This window comes from Rhinatrema bivittatum, chromosome 3 (genome assembly GCF_901001135.1).
Source record: "Rhinatrema bivittatum chromosome 3, aRhiBiv1.1, whole genome shotgun sequence".
Lineage (NCBI taxonomy): Eukaryota > Metazoa > Chordata > Amphibia > Gymnophiona > Rhinatrematidae > Rhinatrema > Rhinatrema bivittatum.
This window is the reverse complement of record NC_042617.1, coordinates 261,502,903-261,522,745: the sequence shown is the minus strand read 5'-3', so window position 1 is coordinate 261,522,745 and position 19,843 is coordinate 261,502,903. Positions and strand designations below refer to the sequence as shown.

The 19,843-nt window shown below is 45.4% G+C and overlaps 1 protein-coding gene across 1 annotated transcript in view; it reads right to left on the bottom strand.

Annotated features, from left to right (window-relative positions):
- Window positions 1-259: 259 nt before the first annotated feature.
- LOC115088743 (protein LEG1 homolog) overlaps window positions 260-19,843 on the bottom strand; it is a 68,216-nt gene continuing 48,632 nt past the window's right edge. Inside the window, exons 5-6 of the mRNA XM_029596981.1 lie at window positions 18,826-19,064; window positions 260-831 (exon numbers count right to left, since the gene is read on the bottom strand). Of these exons, the coding sequence (XP_029452841.1) occupies window positions 662-831; window positions 18,826-19,064 (409 nt within the window). The 3' untranslated portion in view covers window positions 260-661. The remainder of the gene's footprint in view (window positions 832-18,825; window positions 19,065-19,843) is intronic.

Sequence of the window (19,843 nt, the reverse complement as noted above, 5' to 3'; positions counted from 1 at the left end):
TGTTCATCATCTGCATAGAAAATCTCTTTAAATCCAAGGGACCTCACAAAAGCTCCCAGAGGCTGCAACCCCCCCCCCCCCCCGCCACCAAATTAAATAATAACAGGGATAGCGGTGAACCTTGTGGGTCCCCACAATTCAAAGTACAAGCATCTGTGGGTTTCCCTCGTACCTGGACTACTAATGATGTCCCTTTCAAAAATTAATTTAACCAAACCAAGACCTGAACGCCCCCCCCCCCCCCCCCCCCAAACCCTACTTCTCAACACCACTCTAGCAATCACTCATGATTAATCAAATCAAAAGCTTTGGACAGGTCCAAAAGAATCAAGAACAACGATTCATAACTATCTTGACAATGCAGACTTCTTCTTGAACAGTGCTATGTAATTTTTCCTCAGGAATTCAATATAGGTCAGCATGGAAAAATAGATCTAAACCTCAGCTGGGTTATCAAAACATGTTACTGCTAAAATCAGTAGCTGTGAATCAAAAAATTAAGCAGGAAAGTGTTAATGAACTAGGAGAAAGGCATAAGTAAGAGGTGCTGGTCCATAAATCTGGTTGCGAGAGTGTAATGTCTACAGCACATCAGATATATTAGAATTTAAAATGATTAAAACTATGTCAAAATTCATCTTTCTGAAGCTGACAGGTATATTTAATCCTTGACTGGGCATTTCTGGTTGATGATGAACTGTACGAAAATCTCAAGTATGTTCCATCCAGCTAAGGGAAGATTTGTAAATAAGTTTTGCATCAAACGCCGACCTTCCAACCTTCCTTTTTCTGAGCACATTGCCTTTTTCCATTGCTTCAATATTACTCCTCCTTTAAAATAAAAGTTGTAATATCAAAAATGTTATTCTCATGAAAAATAACTGAGATTCAACATGGCACGAGCAAAGCATAAATAATATGACTGACAAAATATCTAGAGCAAAATAAAATAACAGTATTTATAATATAACAAGCAACAAAAAGAATGTCGTTTTCTCCACTATTTTGTCATCAAAATTACTTCCTGTTCCTCTGTCTTCAAGATATTAGAATTTCTTATCCACTCATATTCTGCCCCATTTACTGAAGTCCTGTGATCTGAACCCAGCAGCCTTAACCCTCCTTTCCATTCCAGCTGCCAAATCAGATTATGTATGGCCAGTGCAACAGCTAGTCACTGCTTGACAAAACTGTTCAAAAGTTTGATGCCAAAAGTCCATCAATTGTGATTACCTGCTCTTCATCCCTTTCTTACTCACCTTCCATACAGACTTAAGTTAATAGTGACTCCTGTAGCTGAATGAAGAGGCCATCACAAAGTCTTGACTAGTGCCATCATTTAGTTAGCTTATAACATTTGATATTAATATAACCTCTGATATTCTCTCCTCATGAAATAAAGTACTATAGATGCTAGGGATGTGCATCCATTTGAAACAAATGGGTAAAACATAAATGTGCCCATATTTGTTTGATTTATACCCCCCCCCAAAAAAAAAAATAAAATAAAATAAATGGAGGGGTCCCATGAATCAAACAAATAATCTTCATTTCATTTCTATGGTCTATTGAAGTCCATGGCTGTGTACTGCTGTGACAAAAAACAACTGGTAACCATATTGAGAGAGAGAGAGAGAGAGAGAGAGAGAGAGAGAGAGACAGACTGCCATAATAGCATGGTCCATAGGTAGGTATTTGTATCCCTATGGTAGGCCCACCTAGTAACTCGAGGTGGGGATTAGGTATGAGTGTAGGGGGTTAGGGGCCACTTTGACATTCTACGTGACACCTACGAACAGAACAGTGGTCTCTTGTGAAGATTTGCTGGCCTTCGGAGTGGGGAAACTCACTCCAAGATGAGATTTGGGCAAGGTTCTCTCAACCTAGCTTGATGTTACCCAGGTAGAGAGTCCATCAAGCTAGGTTGAGAGAACCTTGCCCAAATCTCATCTTGGAGTGAGTTTCCTCACTCCGAAGGCCAGCAAATCTTCACAAGAGACCACTGTTCTGTTCGTAGGTGTCACGTAGAATGTCAAAGTGGCCCCTAACCCCCTACACTGATACCTAATCCCCACCTCGAGTTACTAGGTGGGCCTACCATAGGGATACAAATACCTACCTATGGACCATACTATTATGGCCAGGCTCTCTCTCTCTCTCCCTCTCTCTCTCTCTCTCTCTCTCTCTCTCCCAGGCTCTGGAGCCTTCAATTTGTCTCAAATAAGCCTTACAGGAGACATCACAAATGGCAAAGAAATCTTACCACATGGTCACAGCAGCTATCACACAGCCTAACGCATTTGAAACAGGTGTTGTTAAAATCAGCATTATGGCTGTGCAATAGCTCTTCGCAGACAGGCTAACCCAGCCCACTCTCTGCCCCTAACTCCTCCTATTTTTGGAATTTGCATCGCACCATACGATATGGTGCGATCGCATGCGTTAAACACGTTTTCGCATGCGTTAAGGGCTTATCGCATGCGTTAAAGGCCTATCGCATGTGTTAACGGGGCTTTTCGCATGCGATAAGCCCTTAACGCATGCGAAAACGCCTTACCGCATTTTGAAAAATGACCCCCTTTGACATTTGGCTCTGGTAAAGGTTGTTTCTGCTTTTCTTTGTGCTGCAGTGGTCTCAAACACTCACTGTGCCAAAAAAAGAGGCAGTGTACTGCTACTGATTTTGATTTTTCTCTTCATAGGCATAGTGAGAGTGGGGAGATTTCAGTTGTATCACTACTAGTGATTTATTTTTGTCTCTGTGAGGTCCATATTCTGAATCAGAAGTTATCTGGCTAAATGAAGATTTGGACACTTCTCCAGCTATATTCTAATCAGAAAATAAATTATCCAGTTAGAATTTATCTGGATACGTGAGGGGCATTCCAGGGGCATAAGTAAGAAGAGTTAAGTTAGCTGGAAAAAAGTATTCGGCTAACATTAAGATAGCTAGATATATTCAGCAGAGCAGCTATGCCACTGAATATATAGGCTAAATAAGCCAGATAAGTATATCTAGCAAACTAGCCAAGCAGCACAGTGGCTGAATATGAACCTCTGTATGTTTCACCTTCAATGAGATGAACAGTGCACTCTCAGAGACTGAAGGGAAGAGTTTTACCAAGCTATCAGGTTTTTTTTGTTTGCTAGTGTTTAACAGTTTTTCTGTATGTGGAGTTAGTCAGTGCTAGTGCAAACAGTACAACACATATACACAGAGTATGTGTATGTGTGAGAGAGACAAATAGATCTCCATACAATCAGTGATACTGTGAGTCGGGATATGGTTATAGTATAATTTGTAATATCCAAATCTTGAATAAGCAATGCACTTCAACAAATTCCATCATGTCAGGAAAAGGGAGAAATGAGAATGTTGTCAGGGTTGGCAACTTTGGCAGGGGCAGCAATAAAAAAGGAAGTCCTGCACATAAATTGAAGAGTAACATATTTAAGTCAAGAATGACAGGAGAGGAAGGCAGCTCAACACAGAAGAAATTTAAATTTGGAGAGCATGTGCCACTGGTGCCTATTCCTTTCCCTCTTGTTTTGGAGCAGAGGGAAAAGGTGAGAGAGCCATCCAAGACTGGCATTATCAGGGCAAAGGTAGCAGAAGTGAAATGCACAAAACCAGCAGTGCGTGCCTTTATGGCTTCTGAGGCAGTGATGACAATATTTTCACCAACTGATTCTGAAGAAAAATTTTGTCTGGAATTATCTGAATCAGAATAAGAGTTGTAGTTGGAGAGAATTTGGGAAGTTTAGTAGTAGCATCTTAACCTCCAGTGAGGTGATAGGGAAGATGATACCCCCTGAAAGAGCAGGAAGTACAGGTAGAGAGCATTTTTCTTCAGATCCACCACCTACCTCAACTTTGGTGCAGGCATCAGTCTCCAAGGATGTAGAGAAGAGATCACAGAAGAATTTTATGATCCTGAGGCACTTTAAAGTGATTAAAAACTGTTGCAATCAGCGGTGGCCAATCCCCTAGACCAGCCGCACTTACCGGCAGTGATAGCCATGGCAGGGAACTGGCAAACCGGCCCCTGCATCGCGGCTGCTTCAAGGCTCCTCAGGCTGCCACCAGGAGCTGCAGATGCAGGGTTCCTTGGCGCTCCCCATGCCACCATCATCGACGGTAGAAACAGCAGGAGGCTGGCAGCACTGCTCCTGCAGGTACACCTCTGGCGGACGCAGGCACTTGGCTCCTCCCCCCAGTTATAGGAACCATGGCAGGAAGTCATTCTAAGCTCACAGGAACCACTTCCTGCCCAGGACTATTTAAGGAGGCCTTTGAGGGTTCCACAGTGCCTTGCAGTAGGTCCAGTTTGGTGTGTCTTCTGCCTCGCTTGCCTGGCTTTGACCCTGCTTCAGATATTGGACTTTGCCTTGCCTGCCACCTGCCTTCGACCCTGGACTGTCTTGAACTCTTCCATACTATCTGCCTAGCCGCTGCTCCGTTGGCATGACCTCATCATCTGGTTACTGTCTCTGAGGTCCATCTCCCGCCAACGAGGAACTGTGGTAAGCCCTTTAAACATCTTATCGTTGCGTCCCAAGGGTTCACCGATTCATTGAATCGTAACAAGAACACATTTTTTTCCAGCGTATTCCCTGCAGGAATGATATCAGTCAAGGGAAGCAAGTGGGGCATCTGGCAAATGATGATATGCAGTAGGGGTGTGCATTCGGATTGACCGCATTAGTAAAACGCAACTCATATTTTTTTTTACTTAAAAAATTGATTCGACATAAACGATCGGATTTCCCACATATCGAACATAGATATGTTCGATATGTGGGAAATCGCGATTGTTGAGCCAAAATAAAAATATAAACCCCCTCACCCTCCTTAATCCCCCCCCCCCGACTTACCACAACTCCCTGGTGATGGAGCGAGGAGTGAGGACGCCATTTCTGCAATCCTTGGCGAGAAGCATGTGACGTCGGCGGCACGTCGAGTGACGCCGGCGTCACGTGATTCCCGGCTCGTTCGCGCCGGACGGCTCGTTCGGCCCAAAAAGAACTTTTGGCCAGCTTGGGGGGGCCTCCTGACCCCCCCAAGCTGGCCAAAAGTTCTTTTTGGGCCGAACGAGCCGTCCGGCGCGAACGAGCCGGGAATCACGTGGCTGCCGCGTCACTCAGACGCGACGTCACGTGATTCCCGGCGCGAACTTGCCGGGAATCACGTGACGTCGCGTCTGAGTGACGCGGCGCCACGTGATTCCCGGCTCGTTCGCGCCGGACGGCTCGTTCGGCCCAAAAAGAACTTTGGCCAGCTTGGGGGGGTCAGGAGGCCCCCCCAAGCTGGCCAAAAGTTCTTTTTGGGCCGAACGAGCCGTCCGGCGCGAACGAGCCGGGAATCACGTGACGCCGCGTCACTCGACGTGCCACCGACGTCACCATGCTTCTCGCCAAGGATTGCAGAAATGACGTCCTCACTCCTCGCTCGATCACCAGGGAGTTGTGGTAAGTCTGGGGGGGGGATTAAGGAGGGTGAGGGGGTTTAATTTTTTTTTTTGCACATATGTACATATACCCAACTCATTGGATTTTTTTTATGTCCATATTGGCCGCAAGTGGGACCCCCTTTCGGACATAAAAAATATGAACATAAAATTTTGCTCTGCACATCCCTAATATGCAGCACCCACTAGCATTGGCTTTGGGGAGTACTAGCCTGGAGACCCCTTCTGCCTCTCCAAAAAGCCACAGTAAAGGGATTGAAAAGGGGAAGACTTTTCCCCAACTGATCCCTCAGACCAGCAATTAGATGGCAGGCCAGCAGTCCTCAGCTGTGCATCTGAAATGTAACCTATCATAGAGGAAATGGGACAGTGTTCCTTAGCACTGTGCTAGGGCAAGAGGCAGGCAGAATCTAAAATATTAATGAGGAATACTGGGGAAATGATGCCCTTGATAACCAGCTCCTGCTAGAGAATGTGGGCTTTGTCTGTTCCATGTGTTAACCCTCAATTACAAAGTGCTCTCCAGGACTACATTTAGTAGGAAAGTTATCCCCATCCTGTACAACCAGTGCCATAGTTGTGTGCAGGTGCAGCTGGCTAAGGCAGAGGGGGAATAGTGTACATTTCACCAGTGATATCTCAACCAACATGAATGCTATACACTCAACTCTCCCTGATGGAACAGTGGTGGGATCTGGCTGAGGCAGCAGATGGCAGCAGTTCTAGTGGGGATGGAACATCAGAGTGCAGGTGGGACTTTGTTTGCATGCTCAGTTGATATATAGCCCCCATACCTCATGTATAGAGCCCTTCATTTTCGGTTTTAAACCGATTTTCATCCATAAATTCTTGGATTTTTCCAAGATGATAATCGGTTTTAAACTGATTTTTACCCTAATTTAGACTGACTAAAGAGCAGCTCAGAGCTGCAGATACAGTGTCTCAAGACCTCCAGCAACAGCTGGAAGCCAGTGTGGACCAAAGCACCTACAGCATTCCAAGTCCCACCCTCCTCCAGCAAAAGCTCTCACTCTCCATGGTTGCTGATGTGGCACTGGAGAGTCAGCACTTGCCTCCCCCTCCCCCCAAGGAGCCCAAACACCTGCTGCTTGGTGCCACCAATGCAACATTTGAAATGGGCCATGCCTACCAGGCTCCCTGAACAAAAGCAGAAGTGCAGTGTTACAGAGCATGGGAGCCTTAGTAAGCATGCTGTCGAAGGAGAGAGGAAATGATTGGAGCCACCATTAGTAAGGAGGAATGCTGTAGTAATGAGGAGGTGGGGAAGAGGGAGGGATGTGGGGAGAGAAAGGGTCATACTAGGGCATGGGTGAGCAAACTACAGCCCACGGGCAAAACCCAGCCCGGTGATAGATTTTTTCCAGTGCTCCTCCTCCCATTGTTGACTTTGACCTGGATGTCAGCAGCCGAAGTTGATGTCAGCAGGATAGGGAAAGCAGTGCAGCCCCACCAATTAATAGAGGAGCAGCAGGGCAAGAAGAGGAGGAGGATCACCCAGCTGGAATTAGCTGTGTACTGCAGCTGAAACAGAAAGCCACATGCAGCTGCCATCCACCGGTCCGAGATGCCGCTACTGAAATCATCCCAACAGCAGTGAAGAGGAGGAGAAGCCTGAGAGGCCATTGGTGGATTTTATCCCACCAGTGGCAAAATAAGAAGCTCTGAGAGGCCACTGGTGGATCTCATCCCACCAGCAGTGAAGACAAAGAGAGGCATGAGAGGTCGTCAGTGGACCACATGTCACTGACAGCAAAGACCGAGAAACTATTAGAGGCCACCAGTGAATGTCATCCCATTGGCAGTGAAGATAGAGGCCCTTGTGCTGCCGGTTGACTTCATCCCACCAGTGGCAAAGATGGGGAGAGGCCCCGAGAGCCTACCAGTGGAATGCATCTCACCAATGGAAAAAATGAGAAGCTCTAAAAAACCACCAATGGACCTTATACCACTGGCGGCAAAGTCAAGGAGAGACCCTGAGAAGCCACTAGTAGACCTCAACCCACTGGTGGTGAAGACAAGGAGAGGTCCCGAGAGGCCACCAGATGGACCTCATCCCAACAGCGGCAAAGATGATGAGAGGCCCTGAGAGGCCACCAGTGGACCTCATCCTAATGGCGACAAAAACAAAAAGCTCTGATAGGCCACAAATGGACCTCATCTCACTGGCAGCAAAGATGAGGAGAGACCCTGAGAGACTGCCGATTGACTCATCCCACCGGCTGTGAAAATAAGTAGAGGCACCAAAAGCCCACCAGTGGACCTCATCCTACCAGTGGCAAAAATGAGAAGCTCTGAGAGGTCACCAATGGACCTCATACCACCAGCGGTAAATTTGAGGAGAGGCCCTGAGAGGCCAGTGTTGGACCTCATCCCACTGGCGGCAAAGAAGAGGAGAGGACCCAAGAGGCCACAGGTGGATCTCATCCCACCAGTGGCAAAGACAAAGAGGCCCTGAGAGGCTGCTGGTAGACTTCATCCTACCAGCGGTGAAGACGAGGAGAGCCCCAAGAAACCACTGGTGGACCTCATTCTACTGGCGGCAAAAATGAGAAGCTCCAGTAGGCCACAAATGGACCTCATCCCACTGATGGTGAAGATGAGGAGAGGACCCAAGAAACTGCTGGTGATCTCATTCCACCGGCTGTGAAGACAGAGAGGTCCTGAGAGACCACCAGTGGACATTATTCTACTGGCCCAAAATTAGAAGCTCTGAGAGGCCACTGATGGACCTCATCCTACCAGCGGCAAAGAGTGGTCTCAAGAGGCTACTAGTGGAGCTCATCCCACTGGGGGTGAAGATAAGTAGAGGCACTGAAAGGCTGCCAGTGGACCTCATCCCACTGGTGGTGAAGATGAGGACAGGACTCAAAAGGCTGTCAGTGGACCTCATCCCATCAGCAGTGAAGACAGAGGGCCCGAGAGGCTGCCGGTGGAAGGAAGGAAAAATGAATACTCGCATGGTTAAAAGGTGAGGTAAATGAGGCTATTTTAGCCAAAAGATCTTCATTCAAAAATTGGAAGAAGGATCCTTCAGAAGAAGGATACTTCAGCTCTGTGTTCACTAAAGAAGACCCTGGAGAAGGACCATCTCTACACAACAAAAAACTGGTGGGAAGTGGAATAGATGAAAATCCTTTTACAGTAGAAAATGTGTGGGAAGAGCCAAAGAACCTGAAAGTGGACAAAGCCATGGGGCCTGATGGGATTCATCCAAGGATATTGAGGGAGCTCAGAGATGTTCTGGCGGCTCCGCTGTGTGACCTGTTCAATAGATCCCTAGAAACGGGAGTGGTGCCGAGTGATTGGAGAAGAGCGGTGGTGGTCACGCTTCACAAGAGTGGGAACAGGGAGGAGGCTGGCAACTACAGACCGGTCAGCCTCACTTCGGTGGTGGGAAAAGTAATGGAGTCACTGCTGAAAGAGAGAATAGTGAACTATCTACAGTCCGGAGAATTGATGGACCAGAGGCAACATGGATTCACCAGGGGAAGATCCTGTCAGACAAATCTGATTGACTTTTTTGACTGGGTAACCAAGGAATTGGATCGAGGAAGAGCGCTCGATATCATATACTTGGATTTCAGCAAAGCTTTTGACACGGTTCCGCACAGGAGACTGGTGAATAAAACGAGAAGCTTGGGAGTGAGTGCCGAGGTAGTGACCTGGATTGCAAATTGGTTGACGGACAGAAGACAATGTGTGATGGTAAATGGAACCTTCTCTGAAGAGAGAGCGGTTTTAAGTGGTGTACCGCAAGGATCGGTGTTGGGACCGGTCCTGTTCAATATCTTTGTGAGCGACATTGCGGACGGGATAGAAGGCAAGGTTTGTCTTTTCGCGGATAACACTAAGATCTGCAACAGAGTGGACACGCCGGAAGGAGTGGAGAGAATGAGACGAGATCTAAGGAAACTGGAAGAGTGGTCGAAGATATGGCAGCTGAGATTCAATGCCAAGAAGTGCAAAGTCATGCATATGGGGAGTGGAAACCCGAATGAACTGTATTCGATGGGGGGGGGGGGGGGGGGGGAAAGGCTGATGTGCACGGAGCAGGAGAGGGACCTTGGGGTGATAGTGTCTAATGATATGAAGTCTGCAAAACAATGCGACAAGGCTATAGCAAAAGCCAGAAGAATGCTGGGCTGTATAGAGAGAGGAATATCGAGTAAGAAAAGGGAAGTGATTATTCCCTTGTACAGGTCCTTGGTGAGGCCTCACCTGGAGTACTGTGTTCAGTTCTGGAGACGGTATCTACAAAAAGACAAAGACAAGATGGAAGCGGTACAGAGAAGGGCAACCAGGAAGGTGGAGGATCTTCATCGGATGACGTACGAGAAGAGATTGAAGAATCTAAATATGTACACCCTGGAGGAAAGGAGGAGCAGAGGCGATATGATACAGACTTTCAGATACTTGAAAGGTTTTAATGATCCAAAGACAACGACAAACCTTTTCCGTAGGAAAAAAATCAGCAGAACCAGGGGTCACAATTTGAAGCTCCAGGGAGGAAGATTCAGAACCAATGTTAGGAAGTATTTCTTCACGGAGAGGGTGGTGGATGCCTGGAATGCCCTTCCGGAGGATGTGGTGAAGACCAGAACTGTGAAGGACTTCAAAGGGGCGTGGGATAAACACTGTGGATCCATAAAGTCAAGAGGCCGCCAATGAAGAGTGGGTGACTCGCCAGAATGATGGCTACTGCCTGGAGACAATACCCTTATTCAATAAACGTACACATGCTTACTGTGACTCCAACATCGTTCTAGCTTCAACAGCAAGAGGAAATGTGGAATAAAGGATCTGCACTCACAAAGGGGGGAGTAGCTGGCTTGTTACAGCGGTTACTACCCCAAACCAAATAAAGCCTGTTACTTCAATTTCTATGCATATACAGCATAGTTCTCTGCTTCAACGGCAGGGGAGAAGAAAAAACTGATACTACACACATCCAGCAGAGCTCTCTGCTTCAACGGCAGGGGAGAAGAAAAAAGGGTTCGCACTCACAAAGCGGGGAGTAGCTGGCTTGTTACGGCGGTTACTACCCCAAACCAAATGTGCCTGATACTTCACTTTCGATGCATATCCAGCATGGCTCTCTGCTTCAACAGCATGGGAGAAGAATAAACTGATACTTCAAGCATATCCAGCATAGCTCCCTGCTTCAACGGCAGGGGAGAAGAAAAACAACCAATAAGGGCTGTATAACATAGTCTGAGTAAAACAAATAAGCATGGGTGTAGCTTGCTTATTGCGGCGGTTACTACCCCTACTACCCCTGAGTAAAACAAATAAGCATGGGTGTAGCTTGCTTATTGCGGCGGTTACTACCCCTACTACCCCTAACTAATCAAGCTAGATATTTCACTTGGATGCAGCTCCATCACTGCTTTCTACATTAATGGAGGGGTGGAAGGGAAATAGAACCAAGAGCTAAGAGAAACAGATAAGTATGAGAGAAAAAAGTGTGTGAAGCTTGCTGGGCAGACTGGATGGGCCGTTTGGTCTTCTTCTGCCGTCATTTCTATGTTTCTATGTTTCTATGTTTCTAAGAAAATAGGATAAAGCATAAGCATTTTCATGATAAATGTAAGACATTGATAAGACAGGCTAAGCGAAAATTTGAAAAGAAGTTGGCCATAGAGGCAAAAACTCATAATAAAATCTTTTTTAAAATATATCCAAAGCAGAAAGCCTGCAAGGGAGTCTGTTGGACCACTTGATGATCAAGGGGTTAAAGGATCTCTTAGAGAGGATAAGGCTGTCATGGAAAGATTAAATTATTTCTTTGCTTCAGTGTTTACTGAAGAGATTGTTGGAGAGATACCCATTCCGGAGAAGGTTTTCATTGCTGATGATTCTGATCAACTGAACCAAATCATGGTGAACCTGGAAGATGTGGTAGGCCTGTTTGACAAACTGAAGAATAGTAAATCACCTGGACTGGATGGTATACATCCCAGGGTTCTGAAAGAACTAAAAAATGAAATTTTGGAACTATTAGAAAAATTTATAACCTATCATTAAAATCATCCGATGTACCTGAAGATTGGAAGATGGCCAATGTAACCCCTATATTTAAAAAGGGATTTAGGGGTAATCCAAGAAACTACAGACCATTGAGCCTGACTTCAGTGCCAGGAAAAATCATGGAAATTGTTATAAAGAATAAAATACAAAACATTTAGAGAGACATGATTTAATGGGACACACCCAACATGGATTTACCCAAGAGAAGTCTTACCTCACAAATCTACATTTTTTTGAAGAGGTGAATAAACATGTGGACAAAGGTGAACTGGTAGATGTGGTATATTTAGATTTCCAGAAGGCATTTGACAAAGTCCCACATGAGAGGCTTCTAAGAAAACTAAAAGTCATGGGATAGGAGGCGATGACCTTTGTGGATTGTAAATTGGTTAAAAGACAGGAAACAGAGTAGGATTAAATGGTCAGTTTTCATAGTGGAAAGATACACAGTGGAGTGCCTCAGGGATCTCTATTTGGACCGGTGCTTTTTAATATATTTATAAATAATCTGGAAAGGGGTATGACGAATGAGGTGATCAAATTTGTGGACGACCAAAATTATGCAGAGTGGTTAAATCTCCAGTGGATTGTGATGAATTGCAGGAGGATCTTGTAAGACTGGAAGATTGGACTCCCAAATGGTAGATGAAGTTTAACGTGGACAAGTGCAAAGTGATGCATATAGGGAAAAATAACCCTTGCTATAGTTACACAATGTTGGGTTCTATCTTAGGAGTTACCTCCCAGGAAAGAGATCTAGGTGTCATAGTGGATAATACATTGAAATCGTCAGCCCAGTGTGCTGTGGCGATCAAAAAAGCAAATCGAATGTTAGGAATTATTAGGAAGGGAATGGAAAATAAAACAGAGGATGTCATAATGCCTCTGTATTGCTCCATGGTGAGACCACACCTTGAATACAGTGTGCAATTCTGGTCTCTGTATCTCAAAAATGTTATAGCTGTACTGGAAAAAGTGCAGAGAAGGGTGACCAAAATGATATGGGGCATGGAATAGCTGCTCTATGGGGAAAGGCTAAAGAAGTTAGGGCTGTTCATTTTGGAGAAGAGACGACTGAGGGGGGGGATATGACAGAAGTCTACAAAATTATGAAAGGACTTGAACAAGTTAATGTAAATTGGTTATTTGCTCTCTCAGATAATAGAAGGAACGGGGGGCACTCCATGAAGTTAGCAAGTAGCACATTTAAAACAAAGCAAAGAAAATTCTTTTTCACTCAGTGCATAGTTAAGGTCTGGAATTCAAGGCCAGGGGATGTTGTCTCAGCAGTTAGTGTTACTGGGTTTAAAAAAGGTTTGGATAAATTCCTAGAGGTTAAATCCATAAACTGCTAATATGATAATTAATAAGCAATAGTAGCTTGTGATTTATCTAATGTTTGGGTACTTGCCAGGTACATGTGACTTGGATTGGCCACGCTTGGAAACAGGATACTGGATTTGATGGACCCTTGGTCTGACCCGGTATGGCATTTCTTATGTTCTTATGACCTCATTCCACTGGCGGCAAAAATGAGAAGCTCCAAGAGGCCACCGATGGACATCATTCCACTGGCATTGAAGACAAAGGAAAGGCCTGGCTCTTCAATTCGCCCAGCAGCACTAGGAGAAATGATCCTATCTGTTATCTCTTCAGGCCTCGCGGTATCAAAAGTTAACAAGGGCAGTACTTTTTTTGTGCTGATCTCGTAATGCACAAAATCATCACGAAGAAATTCCTACACCCACAAATTTTTTATACCACAGGGACCTGCAGAGAGGAGAAGCAGCAGGAGGGCGGCCTTCTGGAGGGAGGATGGATCGACATGCGCCAGTGGAGGAGGAGAAGAAGAAGCTATGAGTGTGTTTGTATGAGAAAGAGAATAGATGGGTGCCTGCCTTCTTTGCTGTGCAGAGGATTGGGAACTGCCGTGTGGCCTGATGTTATTGCTACTAGGGATGTGAATCGGGCTTCGGACGATTGAAAATATCGTCGATATTTTCAAAATCGTCAAATCGGGGGCTCCCCCAAAATGATAGGAAAACCCCATGATATTGTTCGTGGGGGTTCTCTTATCATTTTGGGGGAGGGCGGGAAAAACGGCACACAAAAATAACCTTTAAACCCACCCCGACCCTTTAAAACTAATCCCTTTGCTTCCCCCACCCACCCGACCCCCCCCCCAAATCATTTTACAGGTACCTGGTGGTCCAGTGGGGGTCCCGGGAGAGATCTCCCACTCCCGGGCCGTCGGCTGCCACTAATCAAAATGGCGCCGATGACCCTTTGCCCTTACCATGTGACAGGGTATCCGTGCCATTGGCCGGCCCCTGCCACATGGTAGGAGCACTGGATGGCCCGCGCCATTTTTAAAGATGGCGCCGGCCATCCAGTGCTCCCTCTATATGACAGGGGCCGGCCAATGGCACGGATACCCTGTCAAATGGTAAGGGCAAAGACCATCGGCGGCATTTTTATTAGTGGCAGCCGACAGCCCGAGAGCGGGAGGTCGCTCCCGGGAACCCCACTGGACCACCAGGTACCTGTAAAATGTTTTTGGGGGGGTCGGGAGGGTGGGGGAAGCAAAGGGATTAGTTTTAAAGGGTCAGGGTGGGTTTTTTGTTTATCGGTTCGGGCGCAGCCGATAAACAAAACCGCGATCGGGCCCTATAAAAAAAACCCCACATGTGAATCGGAACCGGAATCCGAACCGATTCCGGTTCCGATTCACATCTCTAATTGCTACCCTGCTTCAGGCCCGAAAGATCTCTACCTCTTTAACTTACGTCCGAGTCTTGAAGGTCTTCAAATTGTAGATTCTGGGATTTTTGCAGAAAAGTCTCAGCAAAGGATTGTCATTTAATACCCTCCGGGTTCAGATTGCAGCCTTGGGATGCCTGAGAGGTAGGATTCATGGAGCTCCGCTTGCAGCTCATCCAGATGTGGTACGTTTCCTTCGATGGGTGAAGCACTTAAATCCCCCCAGTTCGTCCAGTTTGTCCATCCTGGAGCCTTAATTTGGTGTTAAGGGTCTTGTTCGAAGCTCCTTTTGAGCCCCTAAAGAAAGCTACCTTGAAGGATTTAACTCTGAAAACAGTGTTTTTGGTGGTAATATGCTCAGCTCAGTGGATCTGGGAGCTTCAAGCTCTGCAATGCAGGGAACCTTTCTTATGGATTTCTGAGTCTGGAATATCCCTTAGGACAGTTCCTTCCTTTCTCCCAAAGGTAGCCTCAGCTTTTCACTTAAACCAGTCTGCGGAGCTTCCAGCCTTTACTGATATGGAGAGGGATGCATCTCATACTAAAGAATTCAGGTGTCTAGATCTCAGGAGGACTCTTTTAAGATACCTCGAGCTTACTAATGCTTTTTGGTATTCTGATCATTTCTTCGTTCTCTGAAGTGGTGCTAAGAAGGGGCACAAAGCTTCGAATGCGACCATAGCTCATTGGTTGAAAGAGGCTGTTGCTTCAGCTTATATTTGCCAGGGACGTGCTGTCCCTGCAGGTTTAAAAGTGCATTCCATACAGTCGCAGGCTGCTTCCTGGACAAAGTGCCAGTTGATCTCGCCACAAGAAATTTACAGGGCGGTGACATGGAAGTCTCTGCATACTTTCGCTCGATACTACTGTTTGGATATCCAGGCTCTGGGCTTGGACAGTTTCAGAAGCAATTTCATTAGAGTGGGACTCTCAAGGTCCCACCCCAGATAGGGAAGCTTTCGTACATCCCAGCAGTCTGGACTGATCCGGGTACATACAGGGAAAGGAAAATTGGTTCTTACCTGCTAATTTTTGTTCCAATAGTGTTATGGTTTTGAAGAATTGTGAACCCCGGGCCGAGGTGACAGATGTCTCCTCCCACAGGGAGGAGCCCCGTGGGCCTCACCATCAGTGGGCATGGTCTCAGCGACATAGGACACAGCTGTAAGAGAGACTTTATTAAAGAGAAAAGACAGCACATAATCCGAGGAGCGGGAAATGTAATAAAATAGTCTTTGAGTAAATACTGCAGTCAGGATGAAGATGTAGATACAGAGGTCCAGTAGTGGCCCACAGCATGGGGTACACCTGGGGATTCCTGTAAGCTGTTGTAAATATTCTCCACTGTTAAATTACTATCTCCTTTTCTTCTGTTCCAAGTTGTAATATGTCCCTGTTTTATTGTAACTGCAATTTTTCCCTTCTTTTAGCACTTGTTAATGTTTTTTATCACTTTATTGTTGTTCACTCCTTGTTATTTGTAAACCGGCATGATGCGATTCCCTTCGCGAATGCCGGTATAGAAAAAACTCAAATAAATAAATAAATAAATACCTTTGAGTGCAGATCCGGTAGTGACCCGCAACATGGGGTATGCCAAGGAAGCTGTACAATAGATGCCAAGGAGGCAGAGGTTGGTAATACAGGAACCAGGCCATAGACCTTGTATAGGTGCAGCAGTCCTGAGGCACAGAAAGAGTATAGTAGGTAGACTGAAGAATGGTAGTGGCCCGAGGAACGTGGTACGCCGTGGAATCTTCAGCAAGTTGGTAGAAGTGGAGGAAGTACTCACACAAGCAAGTCCCAGCAGAGATACCTGAGGAGCGGGTCAGGATGTCCCAGGCAGGAGGGCCCTCCAAGGAGCGGATAGCTAAGATGAAGAAGAGCCCCCGAGGCGTGGGTACTCAGAGCGTCCGAATGCCAGGAGGAGAGTCTGGAACAGAAGATCCAAGTTAGAGCGCATTTAACAAGCAAGAGAACTCCTTGCTAACTCGTATTAGCAATGGGCCAATCAGTATAAATACACTAGCGGTGCTGACGTCATCAGGAGGGGACGTCTCCAAGGTTCCCGCCATGACGTATTCATAAGGAGGCCTGTGCGCCTAGGTGATGCCAGAAGAAAGATGGCGGTTGGCAGCACCCACACTGTCCCGGGGACGCCGGGGAAGTTGGCATTAGTTGGCGGAGGCTGCCATTCTCCCAATGATTGAAGGTGCAGGGGAAAAAGAGGTGAGCATGAGAGGTCGCAGCTGTCTGTGACCCTTGGGCGCAACATGTAGTACCATGGATGAGTCCAGACGCCTGCCCTTTGGGAGTGGAAACAATTCTTGTGAGAGTCCGCTCAAATTGACTTGATATTATTCTTTTCAGATGCAGAACTTTTTCATGTACATAGTTGGTTTCCTCTGTTCCTTCTTGTCCTTGCTTGTTTTGCTGAATGGTTGCACTAAATTGTTTTTTTTGCTTTGAGATTTCTGATACTGAGGAGAGATTGGTAATGCACCTGGTTAAGAGGGGATGCTCTCAAAGTTTTTCTCTGTCTCCATCTGCTGGAAGGGAGGCAAAACCAAGTCTGGACTGATCCGTGGTACTACAGGAACGAAAATTAGCAGGTAAGAACCAATTTTCCTTTTCTCCTCCCACCCCGTTTCTTTTCTGATTCTCTACTTAACTGTTTCATTGTACATCTCTAGGATCCCAGCCTAGCTCTTCCACCCTTCTTCTTTCTAGGTTATATTGGGATGTGTTATCTGTAAAAATCCTCAGTCAGAAGGAAGAAATGCAGGCACAACAGAAAAAATGCACAGAAGAGACCTTTTATATTTTCTGAATGTGGTAAAATTTTCAGTAGGAAGAGAGAACTAATGCAACACCAGAAAATCAATCAGCAGACGCCACCAACTCTCCACTGCAGACTTAGGCGCGCACCCAATCTTCCCCACTTTAAAGGGCCCACAGCCCTCATCTGATAGCCGGCAAAATTGAGTATCTGGTTTTCAACCCGCGAGCTGTGGGCCCATTTAAAATGATTTATTTTTTTTTTTACTTTTGGGGCCTCTGACTTAATATCGCCAAGATATTAAGTTGGAGGGTGCAGAGAAAAGCAGTTTTTACTGCTTTTCTCTGCACCCTCTGTGCACCTTTAGGTAGGCGCTAATTTCTTAAAGTAAAATGTGCGGCTTGGCTGCACATTTTACTTACTGTATCGCGTGGGAATGACTAATAGGGCCATCAACATGCATTTGTATGTTGCAGGTGCTATTAGTCTCAGGGGCTAGCTTTATCCCTTATTCAGTAAGGGGTAATAGCATGTTGAAAACACATGTCGAAAACGCACGTCGAAATGCCGGCCTGTATGTTACAATCTGAGAAGAAAATCCTTGCAGGATGCCCTGGTTCTCTGACATTTCCTTTTATCCCTGTCTCTATCTTCAGATATTTCAGGGTTTTATTATATGGTGAGTTTCGAATGGCTAGGTCTGTAGCTAGGTAGCCCTTTTTCTCTAGGAAACACTTCACCTTGTCCTTTGGGGGTAATTTTCAGTGCCATTTACATGCATGAAATGTGGGTTTTATAATATAAATGGTTTGTTGTAGAATTGCTCAATTTTCTGCATGCTCTTCTGTGCACAAAAAAGAGGTATTCAGGAGGGGCAGAGTTTAGATTTACACACATACTCTAGATTTTAAATTGCATGCGCATGAATTCCCATGCACAAGTTAAGCCCTGCAATGAGCAGGTTATAACTTTGTGTGGGCAAGTTTGCATGCATTATTTCGCATTATTTTCAAAACAAACTCATCCACACCAGTTTCCTTTGAATATTGGATCAACCTGTGCAGATAGCTGCCTCATAAGCTACCTGTGACATTGCAAAATTAACCTGCCTATGCACAACAGAGTGAAACTTCAGGAATTCAGATGTTTCCACAGACTTGCATTTATTTAGAGATGGACAGGAAGTATCACTTAATAACATGATACACCACAGTTACTTCCAATAGTACCAGCCTTTTTCAAAAATAATTTTTGAGGCAATTTTCAAATGGATCTAGCCACGTTAATATGGATTAACGTGGCTAGATGGGGTCATTTGAAAATTTCCCTCAGTATGGGTTACAGTAAGCATGCTGTTTACTGCACATGGTGAGTGTGCAAAGGGGCGAGGAAGGAGTGGGGAGAAAGTACACGTGGAGATTGTACATCCTTTGCACCTGCTGTCACGTTCACTGGTTCTTTTGTACCTGTAGCCCCCACCTCTTTGAAATTCACTTGTGGGTTCAAGGGTTATCAGTTAAGCTATAGCCAGTATTTTTAATTGGGAAAATGCAAAGGCACACTTTGGGGCAATTTTTGCACTGGAGCAAAACTTAGGTAAATCGGCTCTATAAAGTGTTAACAAAAGGTGAGGTTAATGCTATCATGCATGCAAAATTTGTGGAGTTTAACTATCAAAGCCCTTCTTTTTGAGCTTCTGACAATTGTGGTGCTAATTCAGGAGATCCTTTGAATCTATTTGTGCATGCACACGTAACACACTGTACTTACTTGTATTGCTATTTATTGTGTATATATTGTTGATTGTAAACAAGGCTCTGTTTTCTTCTGGACTGAAGTCAAGGATGACTGGAGGTGAGTCTCCACGGTTGAGCACTCGAGGTGGTAAGAAATGTTGAAAGTTGTTTGAGTTCTGGAAGTCCGTTAGGAAATGGGTTGCTGCAATATATTCCACAGTAGTAGCCCATGACTTGTCAAAATACTGTTCAGGATCAGAGAGATAGGATAATCTGAAAAATATAAGCCAGATGTCATCAGTCATTGGGGACTGAATAGCCAAAGGGATGGGCACAGAATTACACTGATAGGTCAGAGTTAGGACTCCAGTTCTGGTTGGCAGTGACTACAAAAGCTATTTGATGACCTGTGCAACATGGGTTGGTGATCTCAGTTTGGTTTCTGAAAATCTACCATAGCAGTTTGGCACTAATTAGCACTATTTTTTCTGGTAATCTCAACAAAATAGTTTAAGGATAGCAGAGACTCAGTTATCTTCTCGCCCCTAAAAGTGTTTCCACCGGAGCAGAGCTGATGTACAGTGGTAATGTAGTGTGGGGGAAACATGCACTGTCAGTACATGTGCTGCACTTATACTGTAGATGAATGGAAGACATCAGCCCACTGTACTGTCAATACAACACTTTTCAGTAGCTCTAAGGAAAGACAAAGGAGCCTTATATTTTCCAATTAGTTTTGAAGGCAGCCTCATCTTTTCAGGGATGAGGCAGTGAAACATGTGGCTGAACATGTGGCTGAAAGGAATCAGTAAGTTTTTTGCTTGGGATACTGTCTTTTTTAAAAGTATTGGGGCAAAGTTAACTATTTGGGAATATTATTTAGTGTGTTTGTGCCTTTAATAGTCAGAAAGGCAGTGAATAAGCAAGTTAGACTGTTTGCATTTTTAAATAGTCAGTCAATAAGGTAGCAGTAGGTAGGCAGTGAATAAACAAGTTAGACTGTTTGTATTTTTAGTCAGTCAATAAGGTAGCAGTAGGTAGGCAGTGAATAA